Raw genomic sequence first — 27466 nt, 5'->3', positions numbered from 1 at the left:
TCAAAAACAACCCAACAAATATAATCTATCCGGGTGCATTGGCAACAAACGGAAAGCAGACTCTATATCGGTTTTGGGTAACAATGCCCCCTTCTCATACTCCTTAACCCAACCAACTGCTGCATCAAAGGATGTATAAACCACACAGCAAAGCTCCGGGTCTATGCCTTCGTTAACCGGTAAACCTTTAGGAAATGATAGATCCTGAATAAGTCAGAATTTATTTGGCTCTTTCTTTGGTACTACCCCCAAAGGGAGAAACTACCAAATTATCCAAGGGGGCTCTTTAAAAGGACCTGCCATCCGTCCACATGATACTTCATGCATAATCTTTTTATTAACAACCTCGGGATGCTGACGAGCCGACAACAAATTCTCCAACTTAAAAGGCACTGCATGTGGAGGGGAGGGAATCTTAAAACCAAAACTAAAACCTTCCTCCAACAAAACCACCTTATCTCCTTTTAAGTACCTATTTAGATAGGAGACCATCATGTGCAGATTCACTGGACTCGCTCCCTTTTGAAGAATCCAACCAAATCTAGATTTTCCTTTCTTGAAACAATGCGACAACCCATGTGAAGAGCCTCCACATCCTGAACACTGCTGCTTAAATTTACAGCTCCCTTCGAACTTGCACTGGCCCTCATTAAACTGCCGACATGCTCCTGCCTTGCTACTGCAGGTTCTATTTGTGACATGCCCCCCACGATATGCTGGCCGTGTCCCCAGCTCCCCAGGAAAGGACTGCCCATAATGAGCAAGTGCCATTACCTTTAGCCATAGACTTATATCCTTCTGGTCCCACCTTATTGTAGGCTTGACAGCTTTTCTCTGCCAAAACTGCTCGTCGTACTTTAACCAGGATTGCCCCCCATAGGTGTGATGAGCCTTGCCGATAGCATCCATGTAGCAGAAAAGCCCAGAGCAATTCTCGGGTGTCTTCTCCCCTATCACAGTAGCTAAAATGGCAAAGGCTTGAAGCCAATTTACAAAAAGTCTGGAGAATAAGCCGCCACCTCTGCTTCTCATGCTCTTCCTTTTTACTATCATCCTTCTTTCCCCTATCTAAACTAAATTTGTCTAATGGAAGGAGGGAAACTATTTCCACATATTTGTCCTTCCATATTTTCTCTCTTACTTCCTTTTTAAGATGGGCTCCGAGACGACCCTCAAAAACATATGTACACTTCCCCTTTTGCCCTATCATCCAGCGCTATCCTGTCTCCCTCTTTTTCTTTTTGTGTTTGAATAGACACTGAAACCCCACTGCTATGCAAACCTTCGCTCACTGCCCGATTAACAGCAAGACCCGAAAAATCTGATCCTTTCATCCAAACAGGAATCGGGGAGGCTGGTAAGCCATTATTTTCCCAATCCAATTTCTCTAATAACTCCCACACGCTCTCTAACAAACTGCCAATACTACCCCTTTCAAAGCACCCTGAGCCTCGCTAAAAACTGCACCAGGAGAAACTGAATTATGTGAGAATGCGCATAGCATAGACACATACTCACCAGGCTGCGTCAGTGCCCGGGACCCACCATCCGGAAAACCGGAATCCAGACGATCACTCGCAGGGTGTATGGGGGCCTGATCTTCCTCGGCATCTCTGACAGGGACCACCTGGAATGCTGCCTTGCTCAGACCAGGCATAACGACCAGGGAGCATGGAACCATGAGGTATCATGATTGAACATTTTTGAGCCCCAGGGCCTGGGGGTGCTGCAGATGCTGATGCAGAAGGAGGATCTCTCGCTGTCCAAGCAGACCCCCCTGACCGGAGCATTGCCAGGGATGGCCACCACCATCTTGTTCTAGCCTGAGATAGTAGATGTAGTAGGCCTGGTCACATGACCCTGCAAAGCCCCGCCCACCGAAGGTCCCGGCTGCCTGTATGAATTCCTACCTCGTCAAGACCTGCAGTTCGGAGCAGGACCAGGGGAAGCCAGATGCTGACAAGGAGGGGCTCCTACAGTGCCACCGAGACCTAGGAGCTGCGTCAGGGGACAATCTTTGCAGTGGTCTCACATTGCATGCATGTTGGGCTGTAGGAAGATCTTCATCAACTGCAGCAGCCTGATCTCCCAGTATCTCCCCGATCTGATCCCTGACTGTTATGATCCGGTGACCCTGGAGCCGCATGAGACTATCTCTGGAGTAGGTGGTACCTGTACTGACCGCAACCCTAAACTGACACCGCAACTAGAAGTAGCCGTGGGGTGTTCCTAACACGGCCTAGACACCTCGACACAGCCGGAGGACTAAATACCCCTAAAGTTGGAAATAGGAATTCTATCTTGTCTCAGAGCAGAACCCCAAAGGAAAGGCAGCCCAAATATTGACTGTGAGTTTAAGAGGAAATACGTACGCAGACAGAAAAACAGGATTTAGCAAAAGAGGCACTTCTAGCTAAATAGAAAAGGATAGGACAGAATTCTAAGCGGTCAGTATTAAAACCCTAAAAATATCCACAGCAGGCAATACTAATATTCTACATCTAACTAAAGACATAGAATGTATATCTGCATCTCCAGAGAATCCAGCATGACAGAAAAATCCAAAGTCTAAGCTGGACAAAAACACAATAAATTGCACTGAACAGAAAAGCACACTGCATGTGTGCTACAGAGAACAAAAACCAGGCACTTATCTTAGCTGAATTGACAGCAGGGCATGAGGAGCCAGACAGAGATGCAATCCCTCCATGAACAATGGACAACTGGCAGGGACTCCTGGATCCAACACACCTAAATACCTAATAGAGCTGCAATCAGCAGAAACACCTGCCCTGGATTACAATCCAGAGACAACTGCACAACCACTAACAACCACCGGAGGGAGCCCAAGAGCAGAATTCACAACAGTACCCCCCCCTTGAAGAGGGGTCACCGAACCCTCACCAGAGCCCAAAGGCCGTTCAGGACGAGCCAGATGAAAGGCACAGACCAAATCAGCAGCATGGACATCAGAGGCAAAAACCCAAGAACTATCCTCCTGGCCATAACCCTTCCATTTGACAAGGTACGGAAGCTTCCGTCTCAAAAAACGAGAATCCAAAATCTTCTCAACCACATACTCCAACTCCCCATCAACCAACACAGGGGCAGGAGGATCAACAGAGGGAAGAAAGGGCACCACATATTTCTGCAATAAAGATCTATGGAAAACATTATGGATGGCAAAAGAGGCCGGAAGGGCCAAACGAAAAGACACCGGATTGATAATTTCAGAAATCCTATAAGGATGAATAAACCGAGGCTTAAACTTAGGGGAAGAAACCTTCATAGGAACATGACGGGAAGACAACCAGACCAAATCCCCAACCCGAAGCCGGGAACCAACACACCAACGAAGGTTAGCAAAACGCTGAGCCTCCTCCTGAGACAACACCAAATTGTCCACCACATGAGCCCAAATTTGCTGCAACCTGTCAACCACAGAATCCACACCAGGACAATCAGAAGGCTCAACCTGCCCTGAAGAAAAACGAGGATGAAAACCAAAATTACAAAAGAAGGGCAAAACCAAGGTAGCCGAACTAGCCCGATTATTAAGGGCAAACTCGGCCAATGGCAAGAAAGCCACCCAATCATCCTGATTAGCAGACACAAAGCATCTCAAATAAGTTTCCAAAGTCTGATTAGTTCGCTTGGTTTGGCCATTTGTCTGAGGATGAAATGCAGAAGAAAAAGACAAATCAATGCCCAGCCTAGCACAAAAGGCCCGCCAAAACCTAGAAACAAACTGGGAACCTCTGTCGGACACAATATTCTCCGGAATACTATGCAAACGAACCACATGCTGAAAAAACAACGGAACCAAATCAGAAGAGGAAGACAATTTAGGCAAAGGCACCAAATGAACCATCTTATAAAACCGGTCACAAACCACCCAGATAACAGACATCCTCTGGGAAACCGGAAGATCTGAAATAAAATCCATAGAAATATGCGTCCAGGGCCTCTCAGGGACCGGCAAAGGCAAAAGCAACCCACTAGCGTGGGAACAACAAGGCTTGGCCCGCGCACAAGTCCCACAGGACTGCACAAAAGAATGCACATCCCGCGACAAAGAAGGCCGCCAAAAAGACCTACCAACCAAATCTCTGGTACCAAAAATACCAGGATGGCCAGCCAACACAGAACAATGAACCTCAGAAATCACTCTACTAGTCCATCTATCAGGAACAAACAGTTTCCCCACTGGACAGCGGTCAGGTTTGTCAGCCTGAAATTCCTGAAGAACCCGTCGTAAATCAGGGGAGATGGCAGAAAGGACCACCCCTTCCTTCAGAATGCCGACCGGTTCAAGGACCTCAGGAGAATCAGGCAAAAAGCTCCTAGAGAGGGCATCAGCCTTAATATTCTTAGAACCCGGAAGATACGAGACCACGAAATCAAAACCGGAGAAAAACAGGGACCATCGAGCCTGTCTAGGATTCAGCCGTTTGGCAGACTCGAGGTAAATCAGATTTTTATGATCGGTCAAGACCACAATACGGTGCTTGGCTCCCTCAAGCCAATGTCGCCATTCCTCGAACGCCCACTTCATAGCCAACAACTCCCGATTGCCGACATCATAATTGCGTTCAGCAGGCGAAAACTTTCAGGAAAAGAAGGCACATGGTTTCATCAAGGAGCCATCAGAATTCCTCTGAGACAAAACGGCCCCTGCCCCAATCTCAGAAGCGTCAACCTCAACCTGAAATGGAAGAGAAACATCCGGCTGACGCAACACCGGGGCAGAAGTAAATCGGCGTTTAAGCTCCTGAAAGGCAGAGACAGCCGCAGAGGACCGATTTGTCACATCAGCGCCTTTTTTCATCAAATCGGTAAGGGGTTTAACCACACTGGAGAAGTTAGTAATGAAACGGCGATAAAAATTAGCAAAGCCCAAAAATTTCTGAAGGCTCTTCACGGATGTGGGCTGAATCCAATCATGAATGGCCTGAACCTTAACCGGATCCATCTCTATAGATGAGGGAGAAAAAATGAAGCCCAAAAAAGAAACCTTCTGCACTCCAAAGAGACACTTAGACCCCTTCACAAATAAAGCATTATCACGAAGGATCTGAAATACCATCCTGACCTGTTTCACATGAGACTCCCAATCATCGGAAAAAATCAAAATGTCATCCAAATATACAATCATGAATTTATCAAGATAATTCCGGAAGACATCATGCATGAAGGACTGAAAAACAGATGGAGCATTAGAGAGCCCGAATGGCATCACAAGGTATTCAAAATGGCCTTGGGGCATATTAAACGCAGTTTTCCATTCGTCACCCTGCTTAATATGAACAAGATTATATGCCCCTCGAAGGTCAATCTTAGTAAACCAACTAGCCCCCTTAATCCTAGCAAACAAATCGGAAAGCAAAGGCAAAGGGTATTGAAATTTGACCGTGATCTTATTCAAGAGGCGATAATCAACACAGGGTCTCAAGGAGCCATCCTTCTTGGCAACAAAAAAAAATCCCGCTCCCAATGGTGAAGAAGATGGCCGAATATGCCCTTTCTCTATAGACTCCTTAACATAACTCCGCATGGCGGTATGTTCAGGCACAGACAGGTTGAAAAGTCGGCCCTTAGGAAACTTACAGCCTGGAATCAAGTCAATAGCACAATCACAGTCCCTATGCGGTGGAAGGGAACTGGACTTGGGCTCATCGAATACATCCTGAAAATCAGACAAAAACTGGAATTTCAGAAGAGGGGGAAGAGGAGATTGACATCAAAGGAACGTCACTTTGAACCCCCTGACAACCCCAATTAGTCACAGACATAGATTTCCAATCCAACACCGGATTATGTACCTGCAACCATGGAAAACCCAGCACAATAGCATCATGCAAATTATGCAATACCAGAAAACGACAATCGTCCTGATCGGCTGGCGCCATGCACATGGTCACCTGTGTCCAAAACTGGGGTTTATTTTTAGCCAAAGGTGTAGCATCAATGCCCCTCAAAGGAATAGGGTTCTGCAAAGACTGCAAGGGGAAACCACAACGCCTGGCAAATTCAAAGTCCATCAAGTTCAAAGCGGCGCCTGAATCCACAAACGCCATGACAGAAAATGATGATAATGAGCAGATCAAGGTCACAGATAACAGAAATTTAGGTTGTACAGTACTGATGGTAACTGAACTAGCGATTCTCTTTGTACGCTTAGGGCAAACCGAAATGACATGAGAAGCATCGCCACAGTAAAAACACAACCTATTCTTACGTCTGAATCCCCGTTGTTCCGCTCTAGACAGAATCCTATCACACTGCATAGGCTCAGGCATCTGCTCTGAGGACAACGCCACAGTGCGCACAGTTCCGCGCTCTCGCAAGCGCCGATCAATCTGAATGGCCAGAGACATAGAATCACTCAGACCAATAGGCGTGGGAAACCCCACCATAACATCTTTAACAGATTCAGAAAGACCCTTTCTGAAAATTGCCGCCAAAGCATCCTCATTCCATTTAGTCAGCACAGACCATTTTCTAAATTTCTGACAATACAATTCTGCCGCTTCTTGACCCTGAAACAGGGCCAACAAGGTTTTCTCAGCATGATCCACAGAATTTGGTTCATCATATAATAACCCTAGAGCCTGAAAAAAGGTGTCTACATTAAGCAAGGCCGGATTCCCAGATTCCAGGGAAAATGCCCAATCCTGAGGATCGCCACATAGCAGGGAGATGACAATTTTAACCTGCTGAATGGGATCACCAGAGGAACGAGGTTTCAGAGCAAAAAACAGTTTACAGTTATTTTTAAAACTCAAAAATTTGGACCTGTCCCAAAAAAACAAATCAGGAGTAGGAATCCTAGGCTCTAAAACCGGAGTCTGAACAATATAATCGGAAATACCCTGTACCCTAGCAGCAAGTTGATCTACACGAGAAGCTAATCCCTGAACATCCATGCTGGCACCAAACTCCTCAGTCACCCAGAGGAAAAGAGGGAAGGAAAGACAAAACAGACTACAGAAAAAAAATGGCTCAGCACTTTTCTTCCCTTCTTCTGAGATGCATTTAACTCATTGTCGGCCAGTTGTACTGTTATGATCTGGTGACCCTGGAGCCGCATGAGACTATCTCTGGAGTAGGTGGTACCTGTTGTGACCGCAACCCTAAACTGACACCACAACTAGAAGTAGCCGTGGGGTGTTCCTAACACGGCCTAGACACCTCGACACCTCAATACGTATGCAGACAGAAAAACAGGATTTAGCAAAAGAGGCACTTCTAGCTAAATAGAAAAGGATAGGACAGAATTCTAAGCGGTCAGTATTAAAACCCTAAAAATATCCACAGCAGGGCCTGGGGGTGCTGCAGATGCTGATGCAGAAGGAGGATCTCTCACTGTCCAAGCAGACCCCCCTGACCGGAGCATTGCCAGGGATGGCCACCACCATCTTGTTCTAGCCTGAGATAGTAGAGGTAGTAGGCCTGGTCACATGACCCTGCAAAGCCCCGCCCACCGAAGGTCCCGGCTGCCTGTATGAATTCCTACCTCGTCAAGACCTGCAGTTCGGAGCAGGACCAGGGGAAGCCAGATGCTGACAAGGAGGGGCTCCTACAGTGCCACCGAGACCTAGGAGCTGCGTCAGGGGACAATCTTTGCAGTGGTCTCACATTGCATGCATGTTGGGCTGTAGGAAGATCTTCATCAACTGCAGCAGCCTGATCTCCCAGTATCTCCCCGATCTGATCCCTGACTGTTATGATCCGGTGACCCTGGAGCCGCATGAGACTATCTCTGGAGTAGGTGGTACCTGTACTGACCGCAACCCTAAACTGACACCGCAACTAGAAGTAGCCGTGGGGTGTTCCTAACACGGCCTAGACACCTCGACACAGCCGGAGGACTAAATACCCCTAAAGTTGGAAATAGGAATTCTATCTTGCCTCAGAGCAGAACCCCAAAGGAAAGGCAGCCCAAATATTGACTGTGAGTTTAAGAGGAAATACGTACGCAGACAGAAAAACAGGATTTAGCAAAAGAGGCACTTCTAGCTAAATAGAAAAGGATAGGACAGAATTCTAAGCGGTCAGTATTAAAACCCTAAAAATATCCACAGCAGGCAATACTAATATTCTACATCTAACTAAAGACATAGAATGTATATCTGCATCTCCAGAGAATCCAGCATGACAGAAAAATCCAAAGTCTAAGCTGGACAAAAACACAATAAATTGCACTGAATAGAAAAGCACACTGCATGTGTGCTACAGAGAACAAAAACCAGGCACTTATCTTAGCTGAATTGACAGCAGGGCATGAGGAGCCAGACAGAGATGCAATCCCTCCATGAACAATGGACAACTGGCAGGGACTCCTGGATCCAACACACCTAAATACCTAATAGAGCTGCAATCAGCAGAAACACCTGCCCTGGATTACAATCCAGAGACAACTGCACTACCACAAACAACCACCGGAGGGAGCCCAAGAGCAGAATTCACAACACCTGACATTTTCTCCATCTTGCCTGCCAGCAGTAGCTTTTAACTGCTCTAGAATATCTGCAATCGCTGCCATATCTTCAGGGAGCAGGAGATAAAGGTAAGGGGGCACAAGACCTTTGCGCTAGGTGCCTCGTGCCGATTTATAGCCCCCACCCCTTCTCAGACAGATAAACCTTGTTCAACTTTATACACCCCCTTTAAACTTTTGACCCCTCTGAGCCCGCGCTTCAAACAATATTAATTTTAACCCCTTTTTACCCTACAAACCCAGTCATGGGGCCCTCTGCCCATGGCTTCGACATTTTCCTTTACCCAGTGAATGCATTTGTACAGGTCCTTCTCAAAAAATTAGCATATAGTGTTAAATTTCATTATTTACCATAATGTAAGCACGACCTGGCACCTGCTCACAGTGCCAAAACCACTGGTAAATGGTTTACTGACCATGGTATTACTGTGCTCAATTGGCCTGCCAACTCTCCTGACCTGAACCCCATAGAGAATCTGTGGGATATTGTGAAGAGAAAGTTGAGAGACGCAAGACCCAACACTCTGGATGAGCTTAAGGCCGCCATTGAAGCATCCTGGGCCTCCATAACATCTCAGCAGTGTCACAGGCTGATTGCCTCCATGCCACGCCGCATTGAAGCAGTCATTTCTGCCAAAGGATTCCCGACCAAGTATTGAGTGCATAACTGAACATTATTATTTGATGTTTTTTTTGTTTGTTATTAAAAAACACTTTTATTTGATTGGACGGGTGAAATATGCTAATTTATTGAGACAGGTTTTTTGGGTTATCAGGAGTTGTATGCCAAAATCATCAGTATTAAAACAATAAAAGACCTGACAAATTTCAGTTGGTGGATAATGAATCTATAATATATGAAAGTTTAATTGTAATCATTACATTATGGTAAATAATGAAATTTAACACTATATGCTAATTTTTTGAGAAGGACCTGTATAGGTTGAAAGCAATGCTAAAGTTGAAAAAACCATCAAAAACGCTGCGTGTGAACATAGCCCAAGTGGTGGAGGAACATTTTTGTTTGGAGTTAATTATTTTGCCTTATATACAAGTCATTACCCTGGAAATGGTAATGGACCCGTAGAAGCTCGTAAGAGCGAAACGGCCGTCGTCTGTTTTTGTCTTCACCGCTCCCTCTTCACTCTTATGCCTCAGCCAATACCGCATTTGGTTGTACAAGTGTAATCTTTATGGATTAAAAGCAACTTTAATAACGGAAGTATCAACGGGTGAGTGCTGCCTTTTCTTTTCTACTATGTCGCTGCATTTTGGATGTGTTGTCTTCTATGGCTGAGCACCACCTGAACTCCCGATAGAAGCATTATTCCCCGGATATTGTTACTCCATAGTTGCAATAGTTTTATACGGACAATTGTAGTACTTTCAGTGCCAACCAATCCTTTTTTCTTTTCACATGAGATTACCCTGGAAAGGATGTACCTTAACATATTTCCAAGCAAAATCCATTTGGGTTTTGTTTTTGTATGTTTTTTGGTGCGCCTGTAAAAATGGCGTGAAACTCTGACAGCATTGTTTACAGCTGTGACCTAGGAGTCAGAAATGCTTCCAGGAACATTTGCCATGATGTTCCCATGTCATTTGAGCAGTGTTTCCATCATTTTCAGATGCTTTTAGACCTTAAAAGGATCCCGGGGGGGGGGGTCACGGTAAAAATGCTCGGGTGTCCCATAGACTTGTGCTCGTTGCTCTGTCCGAATACCCGAGTATTACAAATTGTTCTACCCGAGTAAGGAGCACCCAAGAATTTAGTGCTTGCTCATCACTAGTGTTGAGCGATACCGTCCGATACTTGAAAGTATCGGTATCGGAAAGTATCGGCCGATACCGGCAAAGTATCGGATCTAATCCGATACCGATACCCGATACCAATACAAGTCAATGGGACTCATGTATCGGATGGTATTCCTGATGGTTCCCAGGGTCTGAAGGAGAGGAAACTCTCCTTCAGGCCCTGGGAACCATATTAATGTGTAAAATAAAGAATTAAAATAAAAAATATTGCTATACTCACCTCTCCGACGCAGCCTGCACCTTACCGAGGGAACCGGCAGCGTTGTATGCTTAAAATTCGCGCTTTAACTTCCTTAAGTGAAGTCCCGGCTTGTGATTAGTCGCGCGCCGCCCATGTGGCCGTGACGCGACCAATCACAGCAAGCCGTGACGTAATTTCAGGTCCTTCAGGATTTTAAAATTACGTTCCGGCGTTGTGATTGGTCGCGTCGCGGTCACATGGGCGACGCGACCAATCACAAGCCGTGACGTCACGGGAGGCAGGAGACGCGCGCATTTTAAAATGCGCACGTGTCCAGCCTCCCGTGATGTCACGGCTTGTGATTGGTCGCGTCGCCCATGTGGCTGCGACACAACTAATCACAGCAAGCCGTGACGTAATTTCAGGTCCTTCAGGATTTTAAAATTACGTTCCGGCGATTTTAAAATGCGCGCGTCTCCTGCCTCCCGTGACGTCACGGCTTGTGATTGGTCGCGTCGCCCATGTGACCGCGACGCGACCAATCACAACGCCGGAACGTAATTTTAAAATCCTGAAGGACCTGAAATTACGTCACGGCTTGCTGTGATTGGTCGCGTCGCGGCCACATGGGCGGCGCGCGACCAATCACAAGCCGGGACTTCACTTAAGGAAGTTAAAGCGCGAATTTTAAGCAAACAACGCTGCCGGTTCCCTCGGTAAGGTGCAGGCTGCGTCGGAGAGGTGAGTATAGCAATATTTTTTATTTTAATTCTTTCTTTTACACATTAATGTTGTTTCGATACCGATACCCGATACCACAAAAGTATCGGATCTCGGTATCGGAATTCCGATACCCGCAAGTATCGGCCGATACCCGATACTTGCGGTATCGGAATGCTCAACACTACTCATCACTAGTGATCACAGGAATGTGATTTGCATACTCTGGCTACATTCTAGCTTGATGTATTCAGCCTTGCTCATTTCACTTGTTTTGAGTAAGGCCAGCGTATGTTTAGTCTGCACATGACCGCATGTATTCAAATCGCATACTTGTGATCATGCGCCTGTCCGCTCCCAGCATCGGAGAATCCTGACAGCACACATACTGAACCCTGTGAGGATTCACAAGTCTGCTGTAACATAGAGTAAATGCAGACTTGTACCTGAGAGCCTGACACACCCTTTAATATTAAGAAACCACCAAAACCTATTGGATTCTGGGGTTATTAATAAACACAAAGGAGACCTGTAACTTAATCAAAATATCCAAATGTTATGAAATAATGTATTAATCTTTTTTTTTTTTTCCAGAAATTTACATTTCTTTCAAATTATCAGTACCTCATGATAGATATTGCTATCAACATCACAATTGCCCTGACTAGTAAGTATATTTTTACATTTTATCTAATTGTTCTCACCGATGTCGTTGCAATTTTTGACCCACATTTGTAGCATATTTATGTCAGTTTTTTGTGAGTTTATAAAAAATATTTTCTCTTTTTTTTCTAGTGAGTTTAAACCACCCAGCCCCAAAGTTGGCTCCTTACAGACCCCCGGGACAGCTTCTCTCTCCTCCTTTATTACTGTCCATTTTCATGCAATTTATCTTTTCATTTATTGTCCAAACCACAGCTTTCCATTTGGTACAGCAGCAGCCATGGTACAGTGAAACTGATGTCTTCAGGTAAATTTGTTCATTGGAGCCAGAACAGACACTTGGCCAGCAATGTTCAATGATTAGTTCAGTTCATATTTTTACACATTTTTTATGTGTGGAATTGAGTGATATCACATATGTAAAAGAGATGACCGTTATATCATCATATTACTATTAACCCTTTACGAACAAGGACATTTTTCAGCTATTGTTTTTTACTCACCATCTTCCAAGAGCCATAACTTATTTAATTTTTCATTAACATAGACTTTTGAGGTTTTTTTTTTGCACAGTGAGTTAAGGAATTTTGGTGTGTCAATTTTGTTTTTTGTTAAAGGGAACCTGTCACCTGAATTTGGCGGAACCAGTTTAGGGTCATATGGGCGGGGTTTTCGAGTGTTTGATTCACCCTTTCCTTACCCGCTGGCTGCATGCTGGCTGCAATATTGGATTGAAGTTCATTGTCTGTCCTCCATAGTACACGCTTGCGTAAGGCAAGATTGCCTTGAGCAGGCGTGTACTCCGGAGGACAGAGAATGAACTTCAATCCAATATTGCGGCCAGCATGCAGCCAGCGGGTAAGAAAAGGGTGAATCAAACACCTGAAAACCCCGCCCCTATGACCCAAAACTGGTCCCGCCAAATTCAGGTGACAGGTTCCCTTTAAATTACAACAATGAGGGACTTCAGAAGACCATCGATTGTTATAGTAACCCATCGATTCCCCCGTAATCATGTTACTGAGGGCCAACGGGACCCAGTGTGTGAACACTGGCATGTGCAAATTTATATACTGCTGAGATTGACAGCAATGCTTAAGGCCGGTTTCACACGTCAGTGATTCCGGTACGTGAGGTGACAGTTTCCTCACGTACCGGAGCCACTGACACACGTAGCCCCATTAAAATCAATGCATCTGTGCAGATGTCATTGATTTTTTGCGGACCGTGTCTCCGTGTGCCAAACAGTGTTTGTGGGAGCGCACGTATTACACGGACCCAATAAAGTCAATGGGTCCGTGTAGAACAGGGACCGCACACGGACGTTGTCCGTCTGCAGTCCGTGTGCCGTGCAGGAGACAGCGTAAGCGCTGTCCCCCCCACATGGTGCTGAAGCCGCCATTCATATCTTCTCTGCAGCAGCATTTGCTGCATAGAAGATATGAATAATAGTGTTTAAAATAAAGATCTATCTGTTCGCTGCCCCCCCACCCCCTGTGCGCCCCCCCGCTGTTCTGGAAATACCCGCTCCCTTGTTGGCTGTCGCTGCTTCCTGGTCTGGCCGCACCTTCTACTGTATGCGGTCACGTGGGGCCGCCGATTAGAGTCATGAATATGCGGCTCCACCTCCCATAGGGGTGGAGCCGCCTATTCATGACTGTAAATGAGCGGCCCCACGTGACCGCATACAGTAGAAGCCACGGCCAGGACAGGAAGCAGCGACAGCCAACGAGGGAGCGGGTGAGTATTTCCAGAACAGCGGGGGGGCGCACAGGGGGTGGGGGGCAGCGGACAGATAGATCTTTATTTTAAACACTATTATTCATATCTTCTATGCAGCAAACACTGCTGCAGGGAAGATATGAATCGCGGCTTCAGCACCAGATGCTGGTACGTGTGGTACCTAGCACGGTGCGTGTGGTACCCAGTGGGCACACGGGCGGCACACGTGTGCCACAGGTGTGCCACACTGATGTACACCAGAAACGTAGGGGCACACGGACACGGATAATTCCGGTACCGATTGTTTCCGGTACCGGAATTATCTGGACGTGTGGGACAGCCCTAAAATGGTTAACTGCCACAATTTGAACTCAGCTCCAGCCGCCGTTGTTAGGGTATGTTCCCATGGTCAGTAATCAGCAGCGCTTTGGACACAGTACATGTCCGCTCTATCCAAAGTGCTGTCGGCTTTTGAAAGCATGTGTTCATTGAATCGTGCGGAATTACCATGCCCAATACATTGGACTCATTATATTTTTCTTGCAGAGACTGAGCATCTCTGCAAGATAAATAGATATGCTGTGGCCTGGAAAAACGCACCACATGTCCATCTTCGCAGGAAATCCCGAGGCATCCGTGCACGCATAGTAGAGATGGGATTTCTTGAAATCTCATCCACTATGTTGTAACATCTGACTGCTAAGGGTTGGATGCGGTGGATGAATGCAGCATCCAACCCACAGCGTTGACTGACCGTGGGAACATACCCTTAGAGACTGATCCTAGCTATTTAATAAAGCTGGCATCAGCCATGTGTGGAGAAAGCTCAGCTTCTGAACCATTCCACAAATGCAGACTCTCTCTTAGGCACCTTTCACACGTCCGTGTCTCCAATACGTGTGGTGACAGTTTTCACACTTAATGGAAACACATACACAAGTAGACAAATTCAAATGAATGGGTCTGTGCTAGTGTTGAGCATTCCGATACCGCAAGTATCGGGTATCGTCCGATACTTGAGGTATCGGAATTCCGATACCGAGATCCGATACTTTTGTTGTATCGGGAATCGGAATCGGAAGTTCCCAGTGTATGGTTCCCATTGTCTGAAGGAGAGGAAACTCTCCTTCAGGCCCAGGGATCCATATCCATGTAAAAAATAAAGAATTAAAATAAAAAATAGGGATATACTCACCCTCTGACGCGCCCTGATAGTAACCGGCAGCCTGCTTTGCTTAAAATGAGCGCGTTCAGCACCTTCCATGATGTCACGGATTCTGATTGGTCGCGTGCCTCTCATGTGACCGCCACGCGACCAATCCCAAGACGCGACGTCATTCTCAGGCCCTAAACTCCTCATTCTAAGAATTTAGGACCTGAGAATGACGTCGCTGCTTGTGATTGGTCGCGTGGCGGTCACATGAGCGGCACGCGACCAATCAGAAGCCATCATGACATCATGGAAGGTGCTGAACGCGCTCATTTTAAGCAAAGCAGGCTGCCGTTTAACAGCGGTAAGGTGCAGGGGCCTCCGGACGGGTGAGTATATCAATATTTTTTATTTTAATTCTTTATTTTACACATTAATATGAATCCCAGGGCCTGAAGGAGAGTTTCCTCTCCTTCAGACCCTGGGAACCATCAGGATACCTTCCGATACTTGGTGTCCCATTGACTTGTATTGGTATCGGGTATCGGTATCGGCGATATCCGATACTTTTCAGGTATCGGCCGATACTATCCGATACCGATACTTTCAAGTATCGGACGGTATCGCTCAACACTAGTCTGTGCACGTCAGTGTGTTTCCACTTGGGCAAAACACGCTGACATGTCTTTTTTTTTTGCCATTAGCATGGACGGCAAAATGTCATGCACACGTGCACACGAAGAACACACATTGATGTCCTTCGTGTGCCACACATCAGCATCGGGGAAGAAGCGCTACGGCAAGCGCTGTTCCCTGGTGGCTGGTGCTGTAGCCGGCTGTCATCATTCTCCCCTGCTCTGCCGGCGAGCAGAGGTCAATGATGAGCATTATATTAAAATGTAGATAAAGAAAGGACAGCGCCACTCCAGGATGTGAAGAAGATCAGTTACATCTTTAATCCGCCTCTTGTGGCAACGTTTCGGTCATACGACCTTTCTCAAGCACAATACAAAACACGTTTCAACCACCATTATATACCTGTAGACACACCCATCAGTTAAACACCACCCAATGGAGTGACCACTTCCCTTAAAAAACACAATATATTAAAATACAACAATATAAATATAAAAACAGTCCCACAAAGGCAGTCCCACATAGGTCCCATTAACTAACAGAGTTCAACTATACCTGATCGCTCCCACCAATGTATATACATCCATAAAACCCACACGACATACCCAGCTCCCAAAATGTAAACAGAACACATCGCACCAATCAAAATAATGCATCAGCAATTGCCATAGCGATATAGGCGTGTGTAAGGCAAGAGTCACCAATCATACGGGTAAGGGGCCATATCCGCTGACCGGCCCACAGCCGGCATGCAGTGCGCAGCACCGCGTCAGCTCCTAGGGCATTTACCCAATCAGTTCATCCTTAGTGCCGGAAATGACGGCGCCTCATCGGAGGGATCCTATTGCGCATGTCAAAGACTCCCTCCTTAGCGCAAAAAACTTCTCCTACTCCAGCGCTAAACTGCGCATGTCTGCGTCGTCATGGAAACATGATGTTGTTTCGCCGGAGGGAGTCCCAGTACGCATGTCGGAAGTACATCTATTAATCATGCCGCACAAATCCATAGGTTTCTCCTGTCCAGGGGTTGTACAGCGTCTCCCATCATATGTACGCTCCATAGCACGCATGTCCATAATTCATATAACCCCATTGCCAATGCACATGACAATAGTTGTCTATAATAGAACATATTGCACATATCCCAATTAGGCCAGTATTCATGCAAATATCCCCGCTGATCCCCATCCAAAAGAGGGGGCATTCCATACATAATATATCACGGAGATGCATCAAGTATTCATCTGGGGCAAAAAAGCATGTCATATAATAGGGCACATAGCAGGATCTTATCAGATAGCAGTTGGATCTCATTAAACATTCCAATGTGTCACAGGCTTCCATATTTAGGGTGCCCTCATAATATACAAACATATAAATGAACAAGGCTCACCCCTCACAGGACACAGATCCACCCGTAATACAATATTAAATATTGACCTAAAATTAACACATAAATAAAGAAGAAAAAAAAGGAGAAAAAAAAATATTTAGACTTCAAGAGACTGTCTAATCCGGGACAACAATTCTTAAATAAAAACACTATAAGAGGTTAAAAACGATATACCGACTTGTGCAACACCGAAACCATATGACACTATAGAAGACAACTTTGTGGATATTCCATATTTAATCCCCTAGGGAAAAGTGTATCAAGTTCATAGATCCATTTCAGTTCTTTTTTCTTAAGCATAGCAACACGATCCCCTCCCCGTCTCAATATAGGGACGTCATCCACAATTCTAAACCTGAGCTGATTCACTGAGTGTTTATACTCAAAAAAATGCTTTGGTACCGGAAGATCAATGAGCTTTGTCCTAATTGTACTTTTGTGTTTAGAGATCCTCGTCCTGATCTCCTTCGTGGTCTCGCCCACATAGTATAGACCACACGGACAACTCAAAACATAGATCACAAAACTACTCTTGCATGTGTACCGTTTATGTATCATATACTTTTTACCGGTATGGGGATGATAAAAACATGCCCCTTTCACCATATTGTTACAACATGCGCATCCGAGACATGGAAAATTACCCAAGCTCGGACGACTAAGAGTAGTTTGCAGATCCCTCTTAGAGCTCCCTACATCCGAACACACCAATGCATCCTTCAAGTTTTTATTCCTCCTATAGGAAAAGAGTGGAGATTTCTGAAATTCCTTTACATTAACATGTCCCTTACTGAGCAAAGGCCAGTATTTACGTATAATACCCGAAACTTGGTAACTTTGACCATTAAAAGCTGTAACGAAGGGTATCCTTTTTTCTGCCTCGACTGCAACCCTAGGGGTCAAAAGCTCATCCCTATCCTTAGATAGTACTTTAGACTTAAATTTATCCAAATCAGACCTAGGGTACCCTCTCGCAAGAAATTTTTGGCACATTTCATCTAGCCTAGTGTCGATCAGAGCGTCATTAGAAACAATTCTCCTGACCCTCAGGAGCTGGCTCCATGGAAGGGACTCTACCATTCGTCGCGGATGTTCACTTGAAAAAAGCAGCAAATTATTCCTATCTGTCTGCTTGACGAACAGATCAGTGCATAATACCCCATCACTTTTATACACACTAGTGTCCAGGAACTGCATCCTGGTCTGAGAACACTCCATTGTGAAACCCAACCCAGGGTATATATTGTTTAAAAATAAATGGAAAAGCTCTAATTCATCGCGATCACCGTCCCATATCAGGAAGACGTCATCAATGTAGCGCCGCCAGCCCCTAACACGGCCCCAAAACCGAGAACTGTACACGTACTCGTCCTCCAGGACAGCCATATAGATGTTAGCATAAGTGGGGGCCACATTGGACCCCATGGCTGTCCCGCGGCGCTGCAGGAAAAATTCATCCCCAAAAAGAAAGAAATTCCTCTCAAGGACGAACTCCAACAGCGCCAGAACGAAACGTGCACAGTCAGGGGCCATGTCGGAGCCGGCCAGCGCCACACCGACAGCTGACATCCCCCTGACATGTTCTATGGACGTGTATAATGAGGTCACATCGAAGGAGACCAGCCAAGTGGAATCCTCGACCTGCACACCCCTCAGAGATCCAATAAAGTCACTGGTATCCCTAACATACGATGGTGCAGCAACTGCAAACCCTCTCAGTAGGTGATCCAGAAAAATCGCCACCTTGTTACATAAGGAACCCCTGCCCGACACGATCGGGCGACCAGGAGGCCTCCGTAAATCCTTGTGGATCTTCGGAAGGGTGTACAGGACGGGAACCACCGGATGCTCAACTTTCAAATATTCCACCAACTTTACGTCAATCAAACCATTGGTGTACGCCTCCTCTATCAATGTGTCTAATTCCACTTTGAACCTCTGGGCAGGGTTCACCTGGAGTTTCTCATATACATCAGTGTCCGAAAGCTGTGACCTGATCTCGTCAACATACTGGGCCGTATCCATCACCACCAACGCCCCACCCTTGTCGGCGGCCTTGATGGTGATGGATTTGTTGTTTTTGAGGGTCTCAATTTCCCTTCGTTCAATATAGCTCAAATTAGAATGAGGGCCGTGTTAGGGGCTGGCGGCGCTACATTGATGACGTCTTCCTGATATGGGACGGTGATCGCGATGAATTAGAGCTTTTCCATTTATTTTTAAACAATATATACCCTGGGTTGGGTTTCACAATGGAGTGTTCTCAGACCAGGATGCAGTTCCTGGACACTAGTGTGTATAAAAGTGATGGGGTATTATGCACTGATCTGTTCGTCAAGCAGACAGATAGGAATAATTTGCTGCTTTTTTCAAGTGAACATCCGCGACGAATGGTAGAGTCCCTTCCATGGAGCCAGCTCCTGAGGGTCAGGAGAATTGTTTCTAATGACGCTCTGATCGACACTAGGCTAGATGAAATGTGCCAAAAATTTCTTGCGAGAGGGTACCCTAGGTCTGATTTGGATAAATTTAAGTCTAAAGTACTATCTAAGGATAGGGATGAGCTTTTGACCCCTAGGGTTGCAGTCGAGGCAGAAAAAAGGATACCCTTCGTTACAGCTTTTAATGGTCAAAGTTACCAAGTTTCGGGTATTATACGTAAATACTGGCCTTTGCTCAGTAAGGGACATGTTAATGTAAAGGAATTTCAGAAATCTCCACTCTTTTCCTATAGGAGGAATAAAAACTTGAAGGATGCATTGGTGTGTTCGGATGTAGGGAGCTCTAAGAGGGATCTGCAAACTACTCTTAGTCGTCCGAGCTTGGGTAATTTTCCATGTCTCGGATGCGCATGTTGTAACAATATGGTGAAAGGGGCATGTTTTTATCATCCCCATACCGGTAAAAAGTATATGATACATAAACGGTACACATGCAAGAGTAGTTTTGTGATCTATGTTTTGAGTTGTCCGTGTGGTCTATACTATGTGGGCGAGACCACGAAGGAGATCAGGACGAGGATCTCTAAACACAAAAGTACAATTAGGACAAAGCTCATTGATCTTCCGGTACCAAAGCATTTTTTTGAGTATAAACACTCAGTGAATCAGCTCAGGTTTAGAATTGTGGATGACGTCCCTATATTGAGACGGGGAGGGGATCGTGTTGCTATGCTTAAGAAAAAAGAACTGAAATGGATCTATGAACTTGATACACTTTTCCCTAGGGGATTAAATATGGAATATCCACAAAGTTGTCTTCTATAGTGTCATATGGTTTCGGTGTTGCACAAGTCGGTATATCGTTTTTAACCTCTTATAGTGTTTTTATTTAAGAATTGTTGTCCCGGATTAGACAGTCTCTTGAAGTCTAAATATTTTTTTTTCTCCTTTTTTTTCTTCTTTATTTATGTGTTAATTTTAGGTCAATATTTAATATTGTATTACGGGTGGATCTGTGTCCTGTGAGGGGTGAGCCTTGTTCATTTATATGTTTGTATATTATGAGGGCACCCTAAATATGGAAGCCTGTGACACATTGGAATGTTTAATGAGATCCAACTGCTATCTGATAAGATCCTGCTATGTGCCCTATTATATGACATGCTTTTTTGCCCCAGATGAATACTTGATGCATCTCCGTGATATATTATGTATGGAATGCCCCCTCTTTTGGATGGGGATCAGCGGGGATATTTGCATGAATACTGGCCTAATTGGGATATGTGCAATATGTTCTATTATAGACAACTATTGTCATGTGCATTGGCAATGGGGTTATATGAATTATGGACATGCGTGCTATGGAGCGTACATATGATGGGAGACGCTGTACAACCCCTGGACAGGAGAAACCTATGGATTTGTGCGGCATGATTAATAGATGTACTTCCGACATGCGTACTGGGACTCCCTCCGGCGAAACAACATCATGTTTCCATGACGACGCAGACATGCGCAGTTTAGCGCTGGAGTAGGAGAAGTTTTTTGCGCTAAGGAGGGAGTCTTTGACATGCGCAATAGGATCCCTCCGATGAGGCGCCGTCATTTCCGGCACTAAGGATGAACTGATTGGGTAAATGCCCTAGGAGCTGACGCGGTGCTGCGCACTGCATGCCGGCTGTGGGCCGGTCAGCGGATATGGCCCCTTACCCGTATGATTGGTGACTCTTGCCTTACACACGCCTATATCGCTATGGCAATTGCTGATGCATTATTTTGATTGGTGCGATGTGTTCTGTTTACATTTTGGGAGCTGGGTATGTCGTGTGGGTTTTATGGATGTATATACATTGGTGGGAGCGATCAGGTATAGTTGAACTCTGTTAGTTAATGGGACCTATGTGGGACTGCCTTTGTGGGACTGTTTTTATATTTATATTGTTGTATTTTAATATATTGTGTTTTTTAAGGGAAGTGGTCACTCCATTGGGTGGTGTTTAACTGATGGGTGTGTCTACAGGTATATAATGGTGGTTGAAACGTGTTTTGTATTGTGCTTGAGAAAGGTCGTATGACCGAAACGTTGCCACAAGAGGCGGATTAAAGATGTAACTGATCTTCTTCACATCCTGGAGTGGCGCTGTCCTTTCTTTATCTACATTTTGGTACTTTGGACTGGGTTGGACCCCCTGGTAAGGACGTGCGCTTCTGAGTCCAGAGAGACTATGGTGCTTTAGGGTGCGGCCCTACAACCTTTGATATATATGAGCATTATATTAAAGTCTGAATGACAGCAGATGGGGCTTTTGGGACTGCTACCCCATCATTCGACACCTGTTGCCTCCAATAACAGTGACAGTAGGTGCGGATGATCGAGGTATTCTACAGCCGCTAGCTGCAATTGTTCTTAAATAAATGAATGATAAACCCAACGTGTGTAATACATAAAATGGTCTTGTGAAAGGGGCCTTAGGAAGTTAATTCACGACCTAGTGAAGGAAGAGTTGAAGGGAATCTGTCACCAGGTTTGTCTCATGAGATAAGACCTTTCAGCCCTGATTTACATCATCCATATATGCCGTATTCAGTATGTGCTCCCAATCCAACTTGCAATACAAGAAAAGCACGTTTTATAATACTCACCTACAGGGTGGTTGGGTCTAATGGGTATCGTTGTTTTGGTCCAGTGCATAATTTCATGCGATTCCGTCCTTCTTGCTTCGTCTTGGTGACTCATCCTACATTGGGTATGGAAAGTATTCAGACCCTGTTAGGGTTGGCGGAATGCACTAAATAAAATAAGTAATAAAGTGCAATCGCAACTCGGAGTCCACCGTGCAGAGATTGGAAACTGCTGCCAGTGAACAATGACGGAACACATAGCGAGCGATTACTTGTACACACTGGGTTAAACGCCACTCAGTGTGAACAGGACACTTAACAGACCCCTTTAAATTTTTCACTTTTTGTTTCATTGCAACCATTTGGTAAATTCAAAAAAGTTCATTTTTTCACATTAATGTACACTCTGCACCCCATCTTGATGGGAAAAAACAGAAAGATAGAAATTTTTGAAAATGTAATAAAAAGTAAAAACTGAAATATCACATGGTCATACGTATTTAGACCCTTTGCTCAGACACTTATATTTAAGTCACATGCTGTCCATTTCCTTGTGATCCTCCTTGAGATGATTTTTCACCTCATTTGGAGTCCAGCTGTGTTTAATTTAACTGATAGGACTTGATTTGGAAAGGCACACACCTGTCTATATAAGACCTCACAACTCACAGTGCATGTCAGAATTTCGGCAGTACTCAAGGTTTCTAACAGCACAGTGGCCTCCATAATCCTTAAATGGAAGAAGTTTGGGACCACCAGAAGTCTTCCCAGATCTGCCAAACTGAGCAATAGTAGTAGAAGAACCTTGGTGAGAAATGAAAGAAGAAACCCAAGATCACTGTGGCTGAGCTCCAGGGATGCAGTAGGGAGATGGGAGAACGTTCCGCAAAGACAACTATCACTGCAGCCCTCCACCAGTCGGGCCTGTATGGCAGAGTGGGCCAATGGAAGCCTCTCCTCAGTTCAAGACATATGAAAGCCCACATAGTGTTTGCTAAAAACACATGAAGGACTCCCAGACTATGAGAAATAAGATCTCTGGCCTAATGAAATGAAGATAGACCTTTTCAGCGATAATTCTAAGGAGCATGTGTGGAGAAAACCAGGCACTGCTCATCACCTGCCCAGTACAATCCCAACAGTGAAACATGGTGGTGGCAGCATCATGCTTCAGCTACAGGGACAGGATGACTGGTTGTCATTGAAGGAAACATGAATGCGGACAAGTACAGAGATATCCAGGAAAACCTCTTCCAGAATGTTCTGGACCTCAGACTTGGTGAAAGGTTCACCTTCAAACAAGACAATGACCCTAAGCACACAGCTAAAATAACAAAGGAGTGGCTTCAGAACAACTTTGTGACCATTCTTGATTGGCCCAGCCAGAGCCCTGACCTAAACCCAATTGAGTATCTCTGGAGAGACGTGAAAATGCAGTCCACCAACATTCACCATCCAACCTGAAGGAACTAACGAGGACCTGCAAGGAAGAATGGCAGAGAATCCCCTAATCCAGGTATACAAAACTTGTTACATCATTCCCAAGAATACTCAAGGCTGTACTAACTCAAAAGGATGCTTCTACTCAATACTGAGCAGAGGGTCTGAATACTTATGACTAGTGTTGAGCGATACCTTCCGATATTCAAAAGTATCGGTATCGGATTGGATCGGCCGATATCCAAAAAATATCGGATATCGCCGATACCGATACCCGATACCAATACAAGTAAATGGGACACAAGTATCAGAATGTAAATCAGCCCTTTCTGTCCTTCTATATGGGGTTCTGGAGGGAGGAAGAGAGTGGGCGGTGCGTGGGCGGTGCGTGGGCGGACACTGAGTGTCTGTGTGTGCGGACACTGAGTGTGTGTGCGGGCGGGGTCTGTGCGGGCCTGCGAGGGATCTCATTCTATGCGGCTCTGTATCTGGGCTGCCCAGGCTCGATGCGGCGTGCTGGGGCTTGATTTGGCGTGGGGGGTGTCTCTGTGGCGTGCTGGGGGGTCTCTGCGGCGTGGGGGGGTCTCTGCGGCGTGGGGGGGTCTCTGCGGCGTGCGGGGGTCTTAGTGCGGGCATCGTCCGATGGGACTACAAGTCCCATCAGGCTATGCCTGCTACACTGACAGTGATTGACACATTAGCCAATGATGGGACAGTAGTAGTCCCATCATCCGGCTAATGTGCTGAATGAAAAAAAAATACTCCATACATGCTACATACATACATACATACATACATTCTACATACATACATACATACATTCTACATACATACATACATACATACATGCTACATACATACAGGCTACATACATACATGCATGCTACATACATATACTACATACATTCTACATACATACATGCTACATACATACATTCTACATACATACATACATGCTATATACTACATGCATACATGCTATATACTACATGTATATACTACATGCTATATACTACATGCATACATGCTACATACATACATGCTACATACATACATGCTACCTGCTACATACATACATGCTACATACATACATGCTACATGCTACATACATACATGCTACATACATACATACATGCTACCTGCTACATACATACATACTACATACATACATGCTACATACTACATACATGCTACATACAGGCTACATACATACTACATACATGCTACATACATACATACTACATACATCCATACATACTACATACATGCTACGTACATACTACATGCATACATCCATACATCCATGCTACATACATACTGCATACATTACATACAATACATACATATAGACATACAGTACATTCATACATTACATACATTACATACATGACATACATTACATTAAACATAGATTACATACTCACCATTACTTGTCATTTTGATCCCCGAAGCCAGTGTCATCTGTAAAAAATGTGAAAAAACCAAACAACCAATATACTCCCTGTCCACAGAAATCCACGAGTGTCCCACGACGATCTCCCGTGGAGAGCAGCAGCATCAGATAATGCAACTGCTCTCCAGGGGCTCCAGGAACACAATGACGGGAGGAAGGTATCCTTCCGCCACTGTATTCCTCCGCCGCTGTAAAAAAAAGTCCCTAGTCTCACTTTATGGCGTTGCTGTATGAGACATTTTCCCATGCAGCAATTGCCATAAAGTGACACTTTGAACTCAGGTAACCTCAGTGATGCACTGCAGGAGCCATTGTCTCCTGTCAGTGTGTTACTGAGGGTCCTATAGAGCAGTGATATCAACCGATGTCACTGTTCTATAGAGGGAGATCATCGTGGGACACTTGTTATTAAAGGGAACCTGTCACCCCCAAAATGGCTGGTGGGGTAAGCTCACCGGCATCAGGGGCTTATCTACAGCATTCTGTAATGCTGTAGATAAGCCCCCGATGTTACCTGAAAGAGGAGAAAAAGACGTTAGATTATACTCACCCAGGGGCGGTCCCGCTGCGGTGTGGTCAAATGGGTGTCTCCGGTCCCCACCTGCGCCGCCTCCCATCTTCATTCCATGACATCCTCTTCGAGTCTTTACGCCGCAGCTCCGGCGCAGGCGTACTTTGTCTGCCCTGTTCAGGGCAGAGCAAAGTACTGCAGTGCGCAGGAGCCGGGCCACTCTGACCTTTCCGGCGCCTGCGCACTGGAGTACTTTGCTCTGCCCTCAACAGGGCCGACAAAGTACGCCTGCGCCGGAGCCGCGGCGTAAAGACCCGAAGAGGACGTCATGGAATGAAGATGGGAGGCGCCGGAGCGGACCGGAGACACCCATCCGACCTGACCGCTCCGGGACCGCCCCTGGGTGAGTATAATCTAACGTCTTTTTCTCCTCTTTCAGGTAACATCGGGGGCTTATCTACAGCATTACAGAATGCTGTAGATAAGCCCCTGATGCCGGTGAGCTTAGCTCACCAGCCATTTTGGGGGTGACAGGTTCCCTTTAATTGGACTACGGCAGACAGAAAGTATGCGGTTTATTATTTTACGTTTTTTGCACGCGCTGAAGTATGCTAAGTATGGTATGGTGAAATGAAGAATATTAAAATACTTTTCCTAATGTGTGCGTGTTTATTAACCCTTTTCTTACTAATGGATTAATAATGGATAGGCGTCTTATTGACGCCTCTCTGTTATTAACCCGGCTTAATGTCACCTTACGATAGCAAGGTGACATTAACCCCTTATTACCCCATATCCCACCGCTACAAGGGAGTGGGAAGAGAGGGGCTAAGTGCCGGAATTGGCGCATCTTACATTTCCGGGGCGGCTGCGGACCGGTATTTGTAGCCGGGGGGGGGGGCAATATCCATGGCCCCTCTCTAGGCTATGAATATCAGCCCGCAGCTGTCTGCGTAGCCTTTCTGGCTATAAAATATAAGGGGACCCCACATCATTTTTTTGGGGGGTCCCCCTATTTTAATAGCTAGTAAAGGCTACGCAGACAGCTGCTGGCTGATATTCAAAGCAGGCTACAAATATTGGCCCCCGGCCGTTGGCTTTCCCCCTCTGGCACAGAAAATTGCGAGGGAGCCCACGCCATTTTTTTCTGTTTTTTGTTTTTTTTAAATTCAACGCTCATAAAGGCCTCTTTCACCCTTGCGTCAGTACGGGTCCGTCGCTATGCGTCGGGCCGACGTACCGACGCACGTTGTGAAATTTGTACACGACGTGGGCAGCGGATGCAGTTTTTCAATGCATCCGCTGCCCATTCTGAAGTGCGGGGAGGAGGGGGCAGAGTTTCTGCTGTGCATGCGCGGTAGAAAATGGCGGACGTGACAGACAAAAAAACGTTCACTTGAACGTTTTTTGTGCCAACGGTCCACCAAAGCACGACGGATCCGTTGCAGGACGGACGCGACGTGTGGCCATATGTCGCGACCCGTCGCTAATACAAGTCTATGGGAAAAAATGCATCCTGCGAGCACATTTGCAGGATCCGTTTTTTTTCCGCCAGATCCGTTTTTTTCAGTCGAATCCGTTTTTTTTCCTGCCAGATCTGTTTTTTTCTACCAGATCCGTTTTTTTCCACCAGATCCGTTTTTTTTCCACCAGATCCATTTTTTCCTGCCGGATCCGTTTTTTCCGCCAGATCCGTTTTTTTCTCATAGAGTTGTATTAGCGCCGGATTGCGCCTGATGGCCACAAAATTCATCCGTTTTTTGCAGGATCCGTCAAAAAAGCTGTTTCCGCCGGATGGAAAACACATAGGAACGGGTTTTGTCCATTTTTTTCATGCATGTTTCCATTCAAATCATGCACATTTTATGTTTATTTATTTTCCAAAAACCTCATCAAAACCTGCATCAAAACTGCACTAAATACTGCATCAAAAACCGCACAAAAAACCTGCATCAAAAAAGCACCAAAAACTGCATCAAAAACAGCATCAAAAACCGCACCAAAAAGCTACATCAAAAACAGCACCAAAAGCTGCATAAAAAACCGCACCACAAACCTGCACCAAAAACAGCATTAAAAACCGCACCAAAAACTGCATCACAACCTGCATAAAAAACTGGTGCAGTTTTGATGCGGTTTTTGATGCTGTTTTTGATGCAGTTTTTGGTGCAGGTTTTAGGCGCAGTTATTGGTGCAGGTTTTTTATGCCGTTTTTGATG

General features: G+C 45.5%; 1 protein-coding gene across 1 annotated transcript in view; it reads left to right on the top strand.

Annotated features, from left to right (window-relative positions):
* LOC143808065 (putative cation-transporting ATPase 13A4) overlaps positions 1 to 27466 on the top strand; it is a 597320-nt gene that overhangs the window by 497316 nt on the left and 72538 nt on the right. The window contains exons 25-26 of the mRNA XM_077290324.1: positions 11811 to 11883; positions 12012 to 12186. Coding sequence (XP_077146439.1) covers positions 11811 to 11883; positions 12012 to 12186 — 248 coding nt within the window. The remainder of the gene's footprint in view (positions 1 to 11810; positions 11884 to 12011; positions 12187 to 27466) is intronic.

The sequence above is a fragment of the Ranitomeya variabilis genome, chromosome 2, assembly GCF_051348905.1.
Source record: "Ranitomeya variabilis isolate aRanVar5 chromosome 2, aRanVar5.hap1, whole genome shotgun sequence".
Lineage (NCBI taxonomy): Eukaryota > Metazoa > Chordata > Amphibia > Anura > Dendrobatidae > Ranitomeya > Ranitomeya variabilis.
Note: the sequence above shows the minus strand (reverse complement) of the source record. Positions and strands in the feature narration are given on the sequence as shown.